At 37.6% G+C, this 18,940-nt stretch overlaps 1 protein-coding gene across 2 annotated transcripts in view; it reads left to right on the top strand.

Annotated features, from left to right (window-relative positions):
* Positions 1-18,940, top strand: part of ZC2HC1A (zinc finger C2HC-type containing 1A) — a 39,052-nt gene that overhangs the window by 4,109 nt on the left and 16,003 nt on the right. For both annotated transcript variants that reach the window (XM_034061626.1, XM_034061619.1), the window contains exons 2-7: positions 9,006-9,079; positions 9,823-9,939; positions 10,142-10,277; positions 13,682-13,830; positions 14,859-14,955; positions 15,896-15,986. In XM_034061626.1, coding sequence (XP_033917517.1) covers positions 9,006-9,079; positions 9,823-9,939; positions 10,142-10,277; positions 13,682-13,830; positions 14,859-14,955; positions 15,896-15,986 — 664 coding nt within the window. The remainder of the gene's footprint in view (positions 1-9,005; positions 9,080-9,822; positions 9,940-10,141; positions 10,278-13,681; positions 13,831-14,858; positions 14,956-15,895; positions 15,987-18,940) is intronic.

Here is an 18,940-nt window from a genome sequence, read left to right as displayed (position 1 = left end):
ATGTATATTCTTTTTTAAGCAGTTTTTTGTTTCCAATAGCCATTAAAACACTGATGTGACTGCATTGAATTGTGTTTCACTAAAAATTGCAGAAACTAGATCCATCTAGTAATTGTATTCAGTTGCTTGAGTATATAGTAGGAAGATGAATGTATTTTACCTGCACACACACACACACACACACGATGTGGTTATTATAAAAAGTGCTTTTTTCAGTAAAATCGAGTTCTGGGGCTATGTTAAACAGTTGACTGGAGAGAGCAAACTGGGAACTGATACAATATAAATTAAGATTATCAAAATTATCAGAATTGTTTCTAAAACATTACTTTATTGTTAGCTGAGTAATATTCTGATAAGCAAGCAGGCTTAGATTGGGATTGCTCTGTCCAATTACATTTGTGTAGTAGAATACAGAATTTGTTTGGGGGTCACTGTTGCAAAGCAGTTTTGGTTTAAGACTAGTGTGAGAAAGCTTGTCTTTGCTTGATTGCTTGCTTACTGTCATCATGGTGCTTGTAGCCTAATAGAGAAGAATAGTGAGTTTATGATGCCAGAGCAGAATTGTGTAACATGTACATAGATTTTATAGGTCACATGCTTTCTAGTGGTTTTAGTTAATCTTAAAGCTCATTAATAGAAGACCAGATAATGTATCTGGAAGTCAGATCAATCAGATAGTGCTGCTTATTTGTTGTGTTTCCATATGCATTACAGGGGAAACTCTCATCGATTTTTCTGGGTAATCATCGCAACTGAGTGCCTCTCTAAAATGTCTGTATGTGAACACTCACAATATGGAAAGAAATAGGATTTGTAAGTCTGCATGCAGTTGGAGGGGTAGGATCTTTCTGAGATCATGTGTAGGACAGCTCACAGGACTGCAGTGTTGAGGTGCATGAATACAGGCTCTTCAGGAAGAACCAGCTGGACCACAAGCAGAGAAGCTGCCCTGTGCAGAGGGTGCAAGAGCAGTGAGAGTGTGCTGAGCTCTGCTGTGGAGCCACCTGTGAGCTTATGGATCAGGGTTAGCAGGCAGACCAATGTGGGAAATGCTGTTCTGGGTGTCTGCTACAATCCACCTGATCAGGAAAAAGATGATGCTTCCTTCAGATAATTCAAAGAAACCTCATATTCATAGGCCCTGGCCCTCATGAAACATTCAATACCAGCTGGAGTGACAAATCAGCAAGGCACAAGCAATCTAGGATTGATGACAAATTCTTGACTCAGGTGACTGAGGAGCTGACAAGGGGATTCATTTCTGCTGATGACATACTAACAAATGTTTGAGATGTGAAGGCCAGGGGCAGGCAGCCTTACGTGAAGTGACCAGGGGTGATTGAATTCAGGGTCCTGAGGGAAGGAAGCTGGGCAAATAGCAGGATCTCAACCCTGGACTTCAGGAGAGCAGGCTTTGACTTGTATAGGGATCTACTTGGAAGAATCCCATGAAATACGGCCCTAAAGAGGAGTCCAGGAGAGCTGATTGTTTTCAGTGTGACATTGGTATGTTTTCCACATTAAAAGTTATGCCTCATATGAGGAAGGGAAGAATGAAAGACAATTGTAGAAAAGGGGAGTATGCCGTGATGCAAATTGTCTTGGCTGCATGCAATTAATTTCTCAGTCACAAAAAAATCCTTTGCCAAATCGTCCTCCAGATTGTTATTTTAGAGCAATGGTATGACTTCATGTGTTATTTTCAAGGAAGTTATACCAAACTTGGCATCACCAGCGTCATGTTCAATAGAATAACAGTAATATTGACAAATATAATATACTTGCATTGTCAGGCTGAACAGCTGATACAAAATGCGCAGAGCTACTATGAGAGTCTCACTCAGGCTTTTCAGCTTGAAGGAATAGAAGTTATGCTGCTTTTTATTATCTTTTGGAAACAGAAATGACATATTTATACAAGATTAGACTGCATTGTCAATACAAAAGTAGAAGAGAATTCATGAGACTTTCCACTAAGATTAGGTGTAGATAGATAAAAGTAGATTGGTTTCCTATTTGTTATATGGTTGTGAATAACTTAATTGTATAAATATTTCAAGGTATGTGAACAATTGAATACTAAGAGACAGAGCTTACTTTGATTTTCTCTTTCTTCCTCTAACTCTTCTTGCAAAATGCTGAATAGCATAGGCAAGAAGGGGTTTGCTTGGGTGGAGTAAATCATGCATATTGTCAGTTATCAAGTAGACTTTATCAAAGCATGGCAAATACTGCCAGTTACTAAGCAGTATGTCGTATTTGTCTGACTTCCATTTACGTTTCAGAATTCCTTTTGGCAAAATAAAGTAAACTTGCAAAACTTACACCATTGTTGGTATACTTTTTAAAATTGTGTACATTGATCTTTTGATTATTTTATTTAATGCTCTTTACAAATTAATGCCCTATATCATATTTGGCTGTTCAAAGAAGTGTTCCGTACCTATGTTGCAGCATCAGTATCATTTTTAGGGGACTCTTGTTTATAGTATTTATAGTACAGAATATATACCTGTTTATAGTATCTGTCTTTAGTCTTTTCAGACTATTGTTATTTTGTGTGTTGATTAAAAATATGACCTAGTCAATACTGATCAGTGGACATGTTCTGGAGTCTTGACAGTCACCAAAGAACTAGATGGCTGTGGCTTGAGGATACAGATTCTAATTAATCTAGAAAAATCACTGCAATTTTTTTGTACCCGAAATATGGAAATCTTAAGTGGAAAATACCTTGGGTTTGGAGATGAGGGGGGAATTATGCTCAAAGCAATAAATGCAGTTTTGTGGGAGAATTTAGCAAACACTCCAGTAGTAATTTTCAGCAGTTGTAGATTATTTGCTGGTTTCAAATAGGTACCTAGTCTCAAGACTGGAAATTGTACTGAAAAGTTTCTTCAAGTTTGAATTTGGTGAGGCTTGATTGTTCTGATTATCACAGTTGACTGGCCCAAGTCATTTAGTGCTGTCATTGCTGCAGATAAATAAAAGGTTTAGAAGGGCAGTCAAATTTTGCAATATGACAAAATATTGGTATTGAGACTAAGCAAAGTCTTCTTTCTTTGAAGCTGCGTTTTATATCTAAGTGCAGATATATACTTGTGTATACATAGCTTTTCAAAAGAGAAAACTGTAATAAAACTTCAATTAATAGCTGTTCAGCAATCCTGAAGACTTCTGCTTCCTCTAGGTGTGGAGTTTATTTACACAACTGCTTAATTTGTAAACATGACACCAAGCTGTGTGGTTTGGTTGATACACTGGAGGGAAGGAATGCCATCCAGAGGGACCTTGACACACTTGTGAGGTGGGGTGATGCCAACCTCATGAAGTTTAACCATGGCAAGTGCAAGGTCCTACACCTGAGTTGGAGCAATCCCAGGCACAGCTACAGGTTGAGCAGAGAGGAGATTCAGAGCAGCCATGCAGAGAAGGACTTGGGGATGTTGGTTGATGAGAAAATGAACATGAGCCAGCTTCAGTGTGTGCTTGCAGCCCAGAAAGCCAACTGTATCCTTGGCTGCATCAAAAGGAGCATGACCAGCAGGTCAAAGGAGGTGATCCTGCCCCTCTACTCTGCTCTTGTGAGACCTCACTTGGAGTATTGTGTTCAGTTCTGGTGTCCTCAACATATAAAGGACGTAGAACTGTTGGAACAAGTCCAGAGGGGGGTCACGAGGACGATCAGAAGACTAGAGCACCTCCCATATGAAGATAGGCTGAGAAAGCTAGGGCTGTTCAGCCTGGAGAAGAGAAGACTGCGTGGAGACCTCATGGCAGCCTTCCAGTGTCTGTAGAGGGTCTATAGGGATGCTGGTGAGGGACTCTTCCTTAGGGACTGTAGTGACAGGACAAGGGGTAATGGGTTAAAACTTAAACAGGGGAAGTTTAGATTGGATATAAGGAAGAAATTCTTTACTATGTAGGGTGGTGAGGTACTGGAATGGGTTGCCCAGGGAGGTTGTGAATGCTCTATCCCTGGTGGTATTCAAGGCCAGGTTGGACGAAGCCTTGGGTGATACGGTTTAGTGTGAGGTGTCCCTGCCTGTTGCAGGGGGGTTGGAACTAAATGATCTTAAAGTCCTTTCCATCCCTAACTATTCTATGATTCTAAGAGCTAGCGTTATCCCTGTGACTGTCAGATGCAACTTGTATGTGTTGATGGGTTCTACATCAATGTAGGTATGTACTGATCAATGTACTGATAAAGATAAGTCTGAGATCTGACGATTTACACTTTCTGCTCTAAATCGGTTTCTGTATGTGAACATGAGAGGATAGAGGGGAAAAATCCCACAATAGTTCTGTAGAAATCTAGGTTTTGAGGAGGTCTAAATTCATATGAGTATTGAAAGCACTGGGTTACATCTGAGGGACTGACTTTATGGCTATGCTGTCAGACTTTGAGGTCCACCCAAACTTTACAGCTAAACTCCAACTTCAAAATCAGGAAGTATGGGTAACTAGACTGTGACCATATTCAAAAGGAATGTGTGGGATAACTTCTGTATAGGTAGAAAAACATGATTTGGAAAGAGGTTGTACTCTAGAAGTGGCTGGAGGAGGAGCTCTAGCTGGGACAGTTTAGAAGCATAGGCTATGAGATAAATGTGGTGCTGCTAATCAAACTTCCAATCTAGTTGTTTAATTTGGATACCCATCATCTTACCAGGTTGTACTCTTGTGTTTTTATTTAAGACCTGGTCTCGAGCAGACCGTAGAATAGGGTGTAAAGCTATATACCATAGCTTTGGCATCACTTCAACTGAAATACTACTCCTTTCTTTGGTATTCACATAACCATTCTGAACATAGTTCTCTTTTCCCTAAGTGTGTTTAGATTAGATAGCAGTAATAATTATGTCTGTCCACTTTCAGATTAACTATGTTCATTCAGGTTTAATACAAGCATGCCAAGTGCTGGTGATTAGTGGTATTAAAGACAGTAAAAGGAGAAAGAGGCATAGCTGCTGGATGCTGGGTCCTTCTGTGGTTTTATAACCAAAATTATAGTAATCCCTGCATTGTTGCGAGACTTAAAGAAGACTGAAGAAAATTACCATGACACTATTTTACTACCGATTTCAACTATCAGATGTATTTGCCAAGCAAATACTTCTTCTATTTCTTAATTTGAGTGTTCCTTCTTTTCATTTAATTTAAACCTCCTTCCCCCAACATAACAACCATTTCTATTAACTTCTGTTCCAGAAGTTGTGTGGCATTTGTGCATGATATCTAATGCATTAAAAACAAACAAACAAACAACAAAATAAAGCAAAATATACAAACCCTGAACCAGAACCCACACACAAAATATCCCCAAACCACAGTCTCACACCAAAACCGACTCTACTGCAACTTTGGCAATTTTATTTTAAAATTGATTTATTTTAGCAAATTTATTTTTAAACCAGATTTCATGTTGGTGACATTGCTAAACCTTCTGTTAGGGAAGGCTCTTGGGCTCCTAGGGAGAAATATTAAGGTTTTATGATTATTTTTTATTTAATTTAATTTTATTTTTTTACTTTAAAGGTGGGGAAAATGAAAGTGGAATGATTTAAAAATTTAAAGGATAGGTGTGCAAATCTAAATGTCTGTAGGCTTCCCAGTTTCAACAAAACTGAAAGAGCTAATTTCTTAAAACTTCCTTTTGTGTTTTGCGTCAGTGGTTTGTGTTACAGGGGAAGAGGTGTTGTAGTAGAAATAGTGCTTGGCAAATGTGATTGGGTAGCTGCCAGCAGCAAAGGAGGATAGGAATGCTGTAAGAAAATCCACCTCTGTAACTGTAGCTGCAGTGAGTGCTAATTAGCATTTGTTATGCACTGGTATGTGATATATAAATACTACTTAATCAGGTGAGCTTTTGTCAAGTCTCTTTTTAATGGTGAGTTTAAACACAAGCTTGAATTCCAGAGTTTAGTGAACAGAAGAAAATGGTGGAAAACGTAGCGCTTTTTTTTTGTTGTTTTTTTCTTTTTTTTTTTTAAGAAGACAGATATTTGAAAGAATCTTTCCCTTGGTCAAATTCTTAATCTTACATTATACACTTGCTTGAGATTGCTAATTCTGATTTATTTCATCTAACAAATTTAATCTATTTTTTTTAGATATATTGATACGTTATATGTAGTTATAAACTGATGATGAGTCATTCAAGGAATTGAAAATGTAGAAACAGACCTAATGGTTACATATTGATACTGGAAATCTCACTCGGTTTTAATATTTGCATTTAGAATAAAATGTTTTCAGTGGGAACCATGACTTCCTGAATATACATTTGCTTGCCATAAAACATTTTTTTAAATTATTGATTATTTTTAGGACTGATCTTGCACTTCATTGACAAGTATGTATGCTTAGATGAAAAATTATTTTCCACTGATTAACTGGGAAAAAGTCCTGATGAATGATCACTGAATGCTGCTAACCAACTTCATTAGTTTAAGCCACTAGTTTGCCTAAAATACATGTGTCCTGGGTTCAGCAGTAGCAGTCAATTTTCTTCTTAGTAGCTGGTGCAGTGTTTGGTTTTGACTTTTATCCTGGGAACAGCACTGATAACACTGATATTTTAGTTGTTGTTCAGTAATGTTTACTCTGACCAAGGGCTGAGTCTCAGGCTCTGCCAGGGAGGAGGGGAAGCTGGCAGGAAGCAGAGACAGGACACCTGACCCATACTAGGTAGAGAGGTATTCCATACCACAGCATGTATGTAAACTGGGGGCAGTTACCTGGAAGGGCTGTATTGTTGCTTGGGTCGGGCTGGGTATTGATCAGCAGGTGTCTTGCCTCTGCTTTCTCCTGGCTTCTTGTGCCCCTCCTCACTGGCAGAGCATGATACTGGGAAGTGCTTGAGCAGAGGAAGCATTGCTTAGCAGCAACTAAAACATTGGTGTGGTATCAGCATTGTTTTTTTGGCCTAAAGCTGAAACAGCTCTGCAACAGCTACTAGGAAGGAGAAAAATAAGTGTTACAGCTGAAACCAGAGCAATATGTGATATAAAAATATCCCAGTTACTCCTCTGGTGTAGTACTAAATACAGTAGATACCAGTTACTGGGAGAGCGTATAGAGTTTTTAGTCTCTGCCATGACTCCATTGCATAATGCATACTATGAATATACTTGCTTGCATAGGCTTGGCTATTTTGATTTGTTGGTCTTTTGTCTGGTTCTGTGAATCTGTTGCATGTCAAGTATACCATTTATGTTTTTTTTACCACTGCTTGAATAGCAACATCAGAAATGCTTTTGTAAACTGTCAGTGATAATCTGCATAAAATAGAGTAGAAATAGCATTAAAGATTTTTTACTTTTCAAGAGAAAGTGAAATAGTTTAACTTAAAAATAAGTGATAGGATGTGACACTGATACTGTAACAGGTGATTCTCTTCGAAAGACACAGAAATACTTATTAAATACCATTATTGTTGATAGGTATTTCATCTGTCATTGTGACTTACAATGAACTTGTTGTATACATATTGACATACAAGCATCCTTTTAAAGGTGCAGTGTTTTATATTGTAAATTAGCAGAATTTATAGTGACATGTTACTGGGCATGTAACTTGTGTATCATCTCTTTGTGAGAAATGGTCTCTAGATAAAAACTGAAGCTCAGGTTAGACACAGCAGTGAAGCAGCTATTTATTAATATTTTTGCAGAAAAGGGTGTCCTAGCATGTAAGCACACACAGCAAAAGCAGAACTATGATTTATATTTCTTATCCCAGCCACAAGTTCTCTGCTTTGTTTCCCCATTGGTTGGGCACTCCAAGTTTTACAGCCTATCCGACATGTATAATCCGCATGTTAACTGTCCCGCCTCTGTTTACATCTCCCCTTACTCAATTTTTGTGTGCCCCTTCCTCTTATTTATCTCCTTTTATGGTTTGATTTCATAACTCTCTGGCAGACACGTGGTATCCCAACTTACTGTTTAACCAGCCTGCACCTGCTTATTTTCGTAGGTTGTACAAAGATAATATTATTTTTAATCACAGAGTGTATCTTTCATCCAGAGTTGGTATTGTCTTTAACCACAGAATGTGTCTTTCTAAGTTATGGTATCTCAAATCCTTTCTTTCATTCCCTTAGTAACTTAGCCCCAGCCCCAGTTTTGGAAAATCTTAATATTGCAAAGCCTTGATATTGATATTAAAGCTTCTGGGCCACATCAAAAGGAGCGTGACCAGCAAGTTGAAGGAGATGATCCTGCCCCTCTACTCTGCTCTCATGAGACCTCACTTGGAGTATTGTGTGCAGTTTTGGTATCCTCAACATAAAAAGGACGTAGAACTGTTGGAACAAGTCCAGAGGAGGGCCACAAGGATGATCAGGGGACTGGAGCACCTCCCATATGAAGACAGGCTGAGAAAGTTGGGGCTGTTCAGCCTGGGGAAGAGAAGGCTGCATGGAGACCTCATAGCAGCCTTCCTGTATCTGAAGGGGGCCTATAGGGATGCTGGGAAGGGAACTCTTCATTAGGGATTGTAGTGACAGGACAAGGGGTAGTGGGTTAAAACTTAAACAGGGTAAGTTTATATTGGATATAAGGAATAAATTTTTTACTGTGAGGGTGGTGAGGCACTGGAGTGGTTTGCCCAGGGAGGTTGTGAATGCTCCATCCCTGGTGGTATTCAAGGCCAGGTTGGACAGAGCCTTGGGTGACATGATTTAGTGTGAGGTGTCCCTGCCTGTTGCAGGGGGGCTGGAAGTAGATGATCTTAAGGTCCATTCCAACCCTAACTATTCTACAATTCTAATGTTGTAAAGGCTTAATATTGCAAAGCCCCATCCTCAATTACACGAAAACAACACGGCTCCACATTTTCCTTTTTTATCTCTGTATAGTTCAAAGAATGTGTACTTTTTCAGTAATAACTTCTGTGAAGTATATGGGGTTACTAATCTGGAAAGAAATTTTTATCCTGAATTAAAACATAAGTATGTTTTTGGTTTTGTGTTTTTTGTTGTTTTGTTTTTTTTTAAGATGAGGTTACAGTGCAAACTGGAGATCTGCTGCCATGTAGGATTTGTGGAAGGACTTTCTTTCCAGCAGCACTGGTAAGTGGTGTGAGTGAGCACTGTTGGTTTTTAGATCTGATAAGTTGATAGAAGAGTTAAGCAATGGTCACTGTAGCTAAATAAAGTAGAAACCAAGCGATGCTTGGGTTTTGGTGGTTTTTTTTGTTGGGGTTTCTTTTTTTGGTTTGTTTTTTTTTCCCAAATAATTATAAATTCTATTTGTTTCAATTTTGAAGTTCCTTAGAAAGAAGTTAATTTTATTTAAGCTTTCCATGACTTTCTGAAAATACATGCTTCTTGAAAGCATCCTCTCTAGGGTCACAGAATTACTGGTTGCCTCTGCAGATGTAAGCCCTAGCATTATGCAGCCTCAGCTAGTAAATGAAGCATTTTGTTAGCCATCTTCAACATACTGTGGTTTTCAGTCTTAATAGAAATTGGGCTGTCCTTAAATATGCATATGGATATCAGACGGCACTCAATGCAAATACTGCTTACCTATTATAATTCTTTTTTTATTTGCAGGGGGCAAATACAGATGCTCCCTATTTTTCATTGCCCAAATTTTTGTGTCCATGTATGTGCACTCATGGATTCCTGTAGTTCCGCTTTAAAAGTAGTGGCTGGCTTAGACATTTGAGTGAAAGCAGTCTGATCTGATTTACCAAGAGTTGGGCCTTGTTTGCTGATTGGCATATTGAGAAAGAAGGAAAGAACATGTTAATAACTTAGGTTGAAAGCTAAGTTCTGTGTTCTCCGTCTTGGTTTTCTTCTGTTTATAGAAAAAGCACGGACCCATTTGCCAGAAAACTTCTGCCAAGAAAAGGAAGACATTTGATTCCAGCCGACAGAGAGCAGAAGGAACTGACATTCCCACAGTAAAACCTCTGAAGCCACGGGTATGTTGTTATTTACTGTGCATGTGAACATTTTAAGCAAACTATGTGTGCATTATAATAAAGCTTATTTCTGCTGGTGATTTGTGATAATTAGATAAACTAGGATCTAGAAGAAATTGAACTATAATGTTGTGTACTAAAATAAGGTCAGCTGAAGTAAGAGCTTCAAACATATAAAGCTCTTTCTTTTTTGGCTTCTTAGCCAGAGCCACCCAAAAAACCTTCCAACTGGAGACGAAAGCATGAGGAATTTATAGCTACTATACGAGCAGCCAAAGGACTTAATCTCAAAGATGGTGGAAAACTGCCTCCACCACCTCCACCATCATATGACCCTGGTATGTAAAACAATCCAGTTCTTTAGAGAACTGGGTTTTTTTTTTTTCACTTAATTTATAAAAAGTTGAATTGGAAAGGAATATATTGGAATACAATAGTCACAAGTTCTTGAAGATAACTGTTTGATGCAGATGCTGGTTTGTGACTGTGGGTCTGGCTAGCTACCATCCTGTGAGCTTTCAAAGCCTATGACTGTTTTAATGAATCAAGAGATAGTTAAGGGCAACTTGCAGCTCGCTACTGTCTTATAAATCATATTCTGGACAAACAGTTTCAACACCTTGTTTCTGTCCACAATAGTGGAACTGCTCAGAAAGAGCAGACTGCCTTTTTAATTAGATGCTGGACACCCACAGCCTGTTTACATTGTAGGAATGCATGTTGACTGTGTTCTTCACATATAGTGTCTACCATTTCTTGCTGAACTCACATTTAGTTTCATGTGTGCAGTACATGCTCTAGTGTGCATTGATCCTTATAAGGTGGGGGTACTTGCATTTTGGGTATGAGATGTGTGGAATTTGTATTAATAAGGGTACCTTCAGAACTGAGGCTGGATAAAATGTTGATACAGTCTGGTGTGAGTGAATAAGGCATGTACTTTTCAGTTAACTTTTGAAATGTTATAATAGGTTGGAGAATATATTTCTTGCTCTTGTCCTAAGAGCTAAACTATGTGATCATTTCAGTGGCTATTTTCTGAAGGATTGGGGAAACCAGAAAAAAGCATGTGTTTTGCTTCTGCCTGTGGTCAAGTGAGGATGGGAGGATTCTCTACTTTGTTTCTCCGCAGGAAATGCATTACCCCGGTATTAGGATTGTAATTGTGAATTCATAATAAAGACGTGGAGTCATAATATTCAGCATTCATACATGCTATCTTGAAATGGCATATGCATTTTAAAGTAAAGCCAGTAGCTAATGTTGTGGATAAGGAATATAAGGCTTGATCATGGAAAGTATCATTAATAATCTGGGCAGAAACAGCCAGAAGTAAATCTAGCTTGGAAAACCTACTAAAATGGTGCTTCCTTAGTTCTGGACATCACAGTGAGTTTTAAGAGAGGGAAGTAACTCTGTTCAGCCCACTTGAAAGCAGATAGGAGGTAGAGGGAATAGAATGATATTGTGCTTCTGTTTCTTCCTTCTGTTTTTTACTTTTTCCAAGCTGAGTTTACAAGTTTTAGTCTCCTGACTTCATCCAGCTGCAGTGGGTAAAACTGAGGAGGAAGAATGAAGATATGATGAATTAATCAGTGGATTCTCTTCTTACAAATCAAACCAAACAATATATAGGGCAGGGACAGCTACTGTTGATCCTTTTCCACTTTACATGTAGGAGTGAAAGAGAATTATGCATGGTATCATGGAATATATCCATCCTTTCCTACTCAGCTGACTTTGCCATGCATATTTCTAACTGGTAATTTTTTTTTTTTAATTTTTGTTTTCTCTCCTGTGAAAGGAAAGAGTTCTGTATTAATATTTTGTACTTAATTGTGTGCTTTCAGTTTGCAAACAGGCAATATTGGTGGTTCTTTGCTCTCCCACCTTTTCTTTAGAAATGTGGAATAGCCTCATGATACTAAGAAGGAGCTTAAGTCACCCCATTTGCATTGAACTTGACTACATATGTATACTGTGCTTTATTTTGATTAGTTTGTATTTTATAAAGCTTACATGGAATCCTAACAGTTCTTCTGTACGAACAGTACTTCCAGATAGCCAGGTGGCAGACTGGTGCTAAGCAGTCTACAAAATGAGGAAGATACAATCTCTGATTCTTGAAAAAGTCCATATTAATCCTCTACAGTCTGATCCATTTACTTAACTGGGCTTTGAAATTCTTCTGTGGGAATTGAGCTGTAGGACAGCTGGAAATGTTTTTTTTCTTATTGTCTAGGGGCTTCCATAGCTGCTTTATTCATCTGTTCTATTTTTTGTTTGCTTGGGGTTTTTTTTATTTTTTTTTTTTAAAACTTTGGCCATATCTATCTCTTAAGGTATAGTTTGATGTTTGAATATTCTGATGGTAGTGGAGTTTTATGTAAAATAAGTAAAAAAATCATTGTTGTTACCACATGAGATTCCCATCCTTTCACTTATCTGATGGATTCCTGTGTTCTTCCTGTGTACTTTGTTCACACTTACTGGGTCACAGTTCATGGTTTGGTGGCCACTATGTCATTTTAGTTACTTGAAGCAGTAAATAACTAATTTAAAAGGATAAGTAGTTAAGACAGATCAGCTGCATTTTTAGTCAAATATAATACAAATTTTATTTGGGGTTGTATAATGTATAAATGTAATACTGTATAATATAATGTATATAATAATATAGATATTGTATAATATGTAAACGTAATATCATATCTAAATGTAATATTGGAGGCAGTGACTGACTCCTCATTTTCTTTGGTACGTTTCTAAAATCACCTAGGAACATGCTGATTTAATTGCTTTGTCAGTGTCCAGTGCTTCTGAAGTTGTTTGTGGTTCATGATTCTGAATACTGTAAACTACGGAATTCAGTATCCATATCTCTAGACACAGTCTAGTCTGAAACTGCAGCCCAAATACTTTACTTTGCAAGGAGGGTGTATCTGAAGGGGTATACATTGAGCATATGGGTGAGGGACCTTTGAGGACTTCATAAACACTTTCATGGCCTTTCTGTTTTTGTTTTTTTTTTTTTCCCCAATGTTAGTAGCAATAGTTCCTGCAAGTAGTACTGTTTGTAATGTGGCTAAATGAATTGTAAAAAATGATAAATACAGCCACCAGCTGCCCTGTTTTGCATGTCTCTGTAGCTGTCTCCTAATTTTGGAAGGATTCCCTATGATTTGTTTTGTTGTTAGATTTCTGATTTTTGTTTAATTATAATTTCTAGTATTGCAGTTAGTATTTCTTAGTCCTTTCAAAATTGCTAGAGGAAACAGGTTTTGTTGTCTTTTGCTATTTGTATGGGAAAAGTTTTAATGTATTTTCATATCTTGAACAACTGAACTGTGTTTGTGATGTGGGGGGTGTTTTGGTTTCTAGTTTTGGTTTTGCTTGTTTTTTTATTTAGTCTCTACTCTTCTCCACTTCCTTCCAGCTGATAACCTTGCCATGTCCATATATCTCTTTGGCCACTTCCTCTGCTGAATTGTATTTCTAAAAGTGTTTCTGATTTTGCTTAGGTTATTTCTGATCTTCAGCCACTCTTCTCATTCTTATCCATCAAATAAGAAACATCTGTATCTTATATATAGGCAATATTCTTTTCCCCTGCAATGTATATTTTTCATTTTCAGATTCAAGAGGCTTTAGTTTTCTCTGGGGGTGGGACTGGTCTTTAAAAGACTTCAAACCAGTTTCTTTTAAGAAAACATGTTATTAATGTTAATTTTTTGTTTTTAAGATTACATTCAATGTCCATATTGTCAGAGGAGATTTAATGAAAATGCAGCTGACAGACACATCAATTTCTGTAAGGAACAAGCAGCACGTATTACTAATAAGGGGAAATTGGCAGCTGATACCAAAGGGAAGCTTCCTACTCGAACACAGGTAAACAATAACATTTTCCTTAACTTATAGATTGTATTCAACATCAAATCAAGCTTGTTAAATGGTTAACTGCTCTTAAATGTAATTAACCTTTTTATTCTGTAATGCTATTACTTGTGCTAGACTGAAATTGGACACTAAGCACGGAAGAGGTTCTTTCTTATGAGAGTTGTAGAAATCCATAAATCAGATGGCAGAAGCTGCCAAACCAAAACCAGTCATAAATGTAATTCAGAGGCTTGTGAAAATGACAGGTAAGGGTAGCAGCAGGAGGTAGAGACACAATATTTGTTAAAAAACTAAAAAAGCTGAATTTCTGTTGTGCAAGTCTTGTGAACCCAGTTCAGGACTCTTTCTGAAGTTGACAAAGGTACACATTCTGCTGCAGGACAACTGGCAGAAATATTTTGGCTAATAAGAAACTTAGGAATTCAGGCATATGAAGGTAAGAGCTGCAGTAGCTAACTCACAATGGAAACAAATTAAGGGTTAAAGTGTACGTGTGTTTTCATTTGGTGGCAGTACACTTTTTTTCTGGAAGCTGTGAAGAGTTAAATAGACACTAGCAGTTACTCAGCGATTCTTGCACTGTATTCTGAATCAGTACTGGGACTGGTTCAGAGAACACAGGTGAAAGTAAAATTTGACAGACAAAAGTAATTGTGCCCTTGATTTTTTTTTTTTTTGGTTGTTTGCTGGGGGGGTTATTTCTATTTTGTTGGGTTTTTTTTTAATTAACTGGTAATGAGATGATAATCTCATGATCAGCTATGGAAAAAGATGAGAAAAGCAGAAAATAGACATAAATAAAAAATACATAACCACTGAGATAATCTTTCTTACTAGTATCATCTGTATATATAATAAAGCAGACTAGTGGAAACCATTCGCATGACTCTCTACCAGAAACAGTATACTGAGTAGGTAATAGGTACCTGTTTTCCCACAATACCTGACATAACTACTTATTGTGTTGTATAGATAGTTTGATTTAATTGCTTAAATTTCTAGGTTGTATTTTGTTACAGTACAAACCACCTGCAGTTAAGAAGATGCCTTCTGTAGGATCAACACCACCATCATCACGCTTACCACAGCCAAGCAGTGTTAGCAAAACTGTTGTAGGTATGAAATGAATGTTACAGATTTTCCAGTTCCTTTCCAAATATTCATTCTCAATCTATGCAGTAAAAGTAGTATGATTTTTAATATCTGCAAGGATTTCTAAAGCATTACTCAGTGATTTAAACTGATGAAGTAAAAATATTCATAGCAGTTCAGCGTTACATGAGCAGATAAGATGGTGTCTGGTTTTCGTAATACTATTTTAAATTTAACCAGTGGTTTTGTGACCTGATACTTCTTGTTTTTACTTACATATATACTTATTGTTGACATTGATATAGTGGCTGGTAAAAAGTGAAGTTGGAAGGGGCATTGATTGGCATCTGTCCAACAAGGCTCTTAAGCACACAGGATTATCTTCTGCTTTATCAGGTCAAATTGGGTTTTTTTCTGAATTGAACCTGCAGAATCATTTTGTGTAGTAATGCAAAATTTTATTGAATATTGGTCTCTCACCTGATATTTTTTTGTTGCTTAATTCTGTAACTAATTTGTATGCTGAATATGATTCTGATTATGAACATAAAAGCCATGTATATTATAATTATGCTAACACTGGTCTTATTCCAATTACAGATATCATTAGATATCAGACATGTTCTGTCTGTACACATTTTGACATTCTAGACTTCTTTATTTCCTTTTTCTTTCTGAAGAAAGTAATTGAGGTGCAATATTTTTATTAGAATAAAATATTCTAATTAAACAATGTATGTGGAACATATGCAGCTCAATTGCATATGTCCTGTAAATTTCTGGAAACATGCTTGCTTTTTAGTAGTATCTTGACATTTGTTCATATCTTGACATTTCTAAAACTCTTGTTTTGAATTTTGATAGTAAAAAATTATAATGAATTGTATCATTGCAGCAGCAAAATCTTATGTTATCTTGTATTTCCATGCTTGCTTTCAACTGCAATGTGCCTCTTCAAATAAAGCCCCATCTTCATGTGGATCCAGTGGGAGCAAAGTTCAGACATTGTCACCAGTTCATAAAAACTCATTTGGAATGGTGAACTCACAAGCAGGGTAAGTTTCCATTTAATGTTGTCATTTACACTTTATTTTATGTTTATGTTGTGCTAGTTCTGGATGTCTTTGTGGTCTGTTTCACTTTTTTTTTTCTGTGAGCTTCAGAAGTGTGATGTTATTAATTTATCCTTAATTTATGAATACAATGTTTAAGGAACGTAGAAGTAGGTGAAGATACATTTTCTGATGTTAAAATAATGGCAAAGGTGGTCAAGTGAGAAAAATAGAAAGTAGATTTAAAGGTTATAGAATATGCAGAAATGGTTGGAGCTATATTTTTTTCTTTCTGTAAAAGCAAAGAGACTTGAAGGGGGAAGCATTAGGCATAATTTCCTGCAATTCATGGAAATTAAAAAAGAGGTCTGTGCTCCAGACCGCAAGTTAATTGTGACAGAATCCACCCTCTTAGCACAGAAGGGTGGATACTTTCCCTCTTCCCTTTCCTGTCTTAAGATACTCAAGAGACAACAAATGAGTGAGTGCAAATAAGGCAATGGAAACCAGTGCTCTACAACAGCAACAAAAAGTGGTAGATGTATGTAATTAGAGTTCAGTGAAAGTGCTGGTGTGATCAGGGCTGTTACTGATACTTTGCTGGGGGGGAGTAGTCAGTACACACTATCTCAAAGAATATATGTATGAAGGGATTGAAGAAAAGTAGTGCAATTTTACAGAAATTTGAGGAGTACTGAGGAAAAAACATGCAACAAAGTCATTGCAGTTATAACATTGGTGATTTAAGAAGGCTTATTCCTTTAAAAACGAGTATCAGATTGGTAAAGGCTGTATAAGGTGGAGAAAAACAGTAACTTATGTTTGTGAGAAAGAGGGACATTCTGAAAGAGTTCATGGGGATGGACAGCTTTATTAATTCACAAAACTAGTGATTTTTAGTTTATTGCCCTTAGGTTGTGAAAGTTGCACACACATACAAACTACAGCACCTCTTAATACCATGTCACATGAGGATGCAGTTCTGTCCCTCCTTGCTCTACCCACTCCTTCAGATATAGACTGGAGGTAGAATTCGTGAGGTTATCAATTAATATTATTATTATTGTTGTTATTATTATTCACTCCCCTCCAGTGTCATAGGAGCCTTTGGTCTATGGATCAGATTCACTACTGTTTGCAGGCATTTATGCTTTAACTGTCAGAAAATCCCACCCTCTGTAATGCACTGCCATATTTTTATATCTTATTTTTCCATTTTCAGAAGTTAGCACCTACTGATGAGTGGCAAAAAGAGTAGGTCTGCAAACCACAGTAAAAAAGTCAGGGGAGATCATTTCAAGGCATGTTTCTGGCCCCATTGGTGAATCACAGCTGTCTGGAAAAGGCTTTTTCCTGTTTGTCATGGTTTAAACCAAATCCGCACAGTTCGTTCACTCACTCCCCCCTTTGCTCCCCCCACTCCCGGAGAGTTAGGAAGGAGAATCCAAAGATTGTAGCCCCCACAGATTGAGATAAGAACAGTTTAATGGCTAAAGTATAACATAAATCACTGCTACTACTACGACTACAAATAATAATGATAAAGCCAATAACAAGTGAAGAGAATACAACACCTCACCAGCCACCGACCCATAACTCACCCCACCCTGCCTGACCGAGCACCGACCAATACCTCCTCCATCCCCCCAGAGCTCCAGCCCTTCCGGGTCTCCCCCGGTTACATCCTGGGTATGACGTGCTATGGTATGGAATACCTCTTTGGCTAGCTTGGGTCAGGTGTCCTGTCTCTCCCTCCTCCCGGCCTCCCTCTTCGCTGGCAGAGCATGAGCTCAGAAAAACGCCTTGAACAAACCAAACACCCAAGCAGTAACTCAAAACATACTTGCTATCAGCAGCCGTTCTCAGCCCGAAAGTCAAAACACAGCACTGCACCAGCTACCAAGAAGGAGGAAAATGACTGCTACTGCTCAAACCAGGACATAGTTGGAAGTAAATTGCAGTCTGTGTTGCTTATTGAGAGGCCACAGGTTTTGGTCTTAACTTCTTAAGGAGGAAGTTCTGTTTAATTTTACTAGACAGTTGCTCATTGGACTTTGTATTCTGTAGACTTCCATTTCTTCTACTGAAACTTTGAAGAAGAGTAGTGACATGACCAGACCAGGTAATTAATAATCTGCAGAGATGTTCGCACAAATTCTCTCTGTTCACACATGTTAACCACAAATAGATGGCTTCTAGCTGGCATAGCTCTCAGGTAATGATCTCTGCGTGAGAGGCAGTGAATGTAGCTTGGCTTATAACCTCACATATTTAAGAATACAGATGAGTGTGTTTCTGCCTTCAGTCCTCACTTTTCTGCGCTAAAAAACATGTGTTCTTATCTTTGCCAGCCAGTCCTTATGATTCCTTGCTGGTTATGTGTTAGTCTTCTCACAGGTGGCTCTTTAAATGTGTCTTTCCTAGGTGAGACCTAACAATCTTTATTATAGCTTGTTTATATTAATTTCTCGGGTTTGTCAGGAGCTCATTGAAGCAAAGAGGTATAGGAGCAGTTACAACATGGAAGAGTTTGGTGACTTAGACTGGTTACTCGTGACAATTTTGGCCGTAATGGTTTTAGCCTCAGGATGTGAGGGGGAAATAGGTAGGATTCTGTTGAAATACCTACAAAATTCTATGAGAGCAGGGACTGAGACACTAACAGTCAATATCCTAAGTCAGAGAGAGAGTGTCTGTTGTGACACAGATTTTCAACATTAGAACATCTTATAATTTAGGCTATAGCTAACTGCAGGTAGAATTATTTTGAAAAAAAAAAAAAAAAAAAACAAAAAGCACTTTTAAAATTCTATAAAAATAGCCTTCATTAGAATGGAACAAGATGTATTTTTTTTTGCTATGTTTGCAAGTTAACCAGTAAAATGAGAAGCCACAGCATGATATCTGCTCCTGCAGTCATCTCTGAGAAAAACTTTTTTTTTTTTTTTTTTACTTTT

This window comes from Melopsittacus undulatus, chromosome 1 (assembly GCF_012275295.1).
Source record: "Melopsittacus undulatus isolate bMelUnd1 chromosome 1, bMelUnd1.mat.Z, whole genome shotgun sequence".
In the NCBI taxonomy this organism is placed as follows: Eukaryota; Metazoa; Chordata; class Aves; order Psittaciformes; family Psittaculidae; genus Melopsittacus; species Melopsittacus undulatus.
Note: the sequence above shows the minus strand (reverse complement) of the source record. Positions and strands in the feature narration are given on the sequence as shown.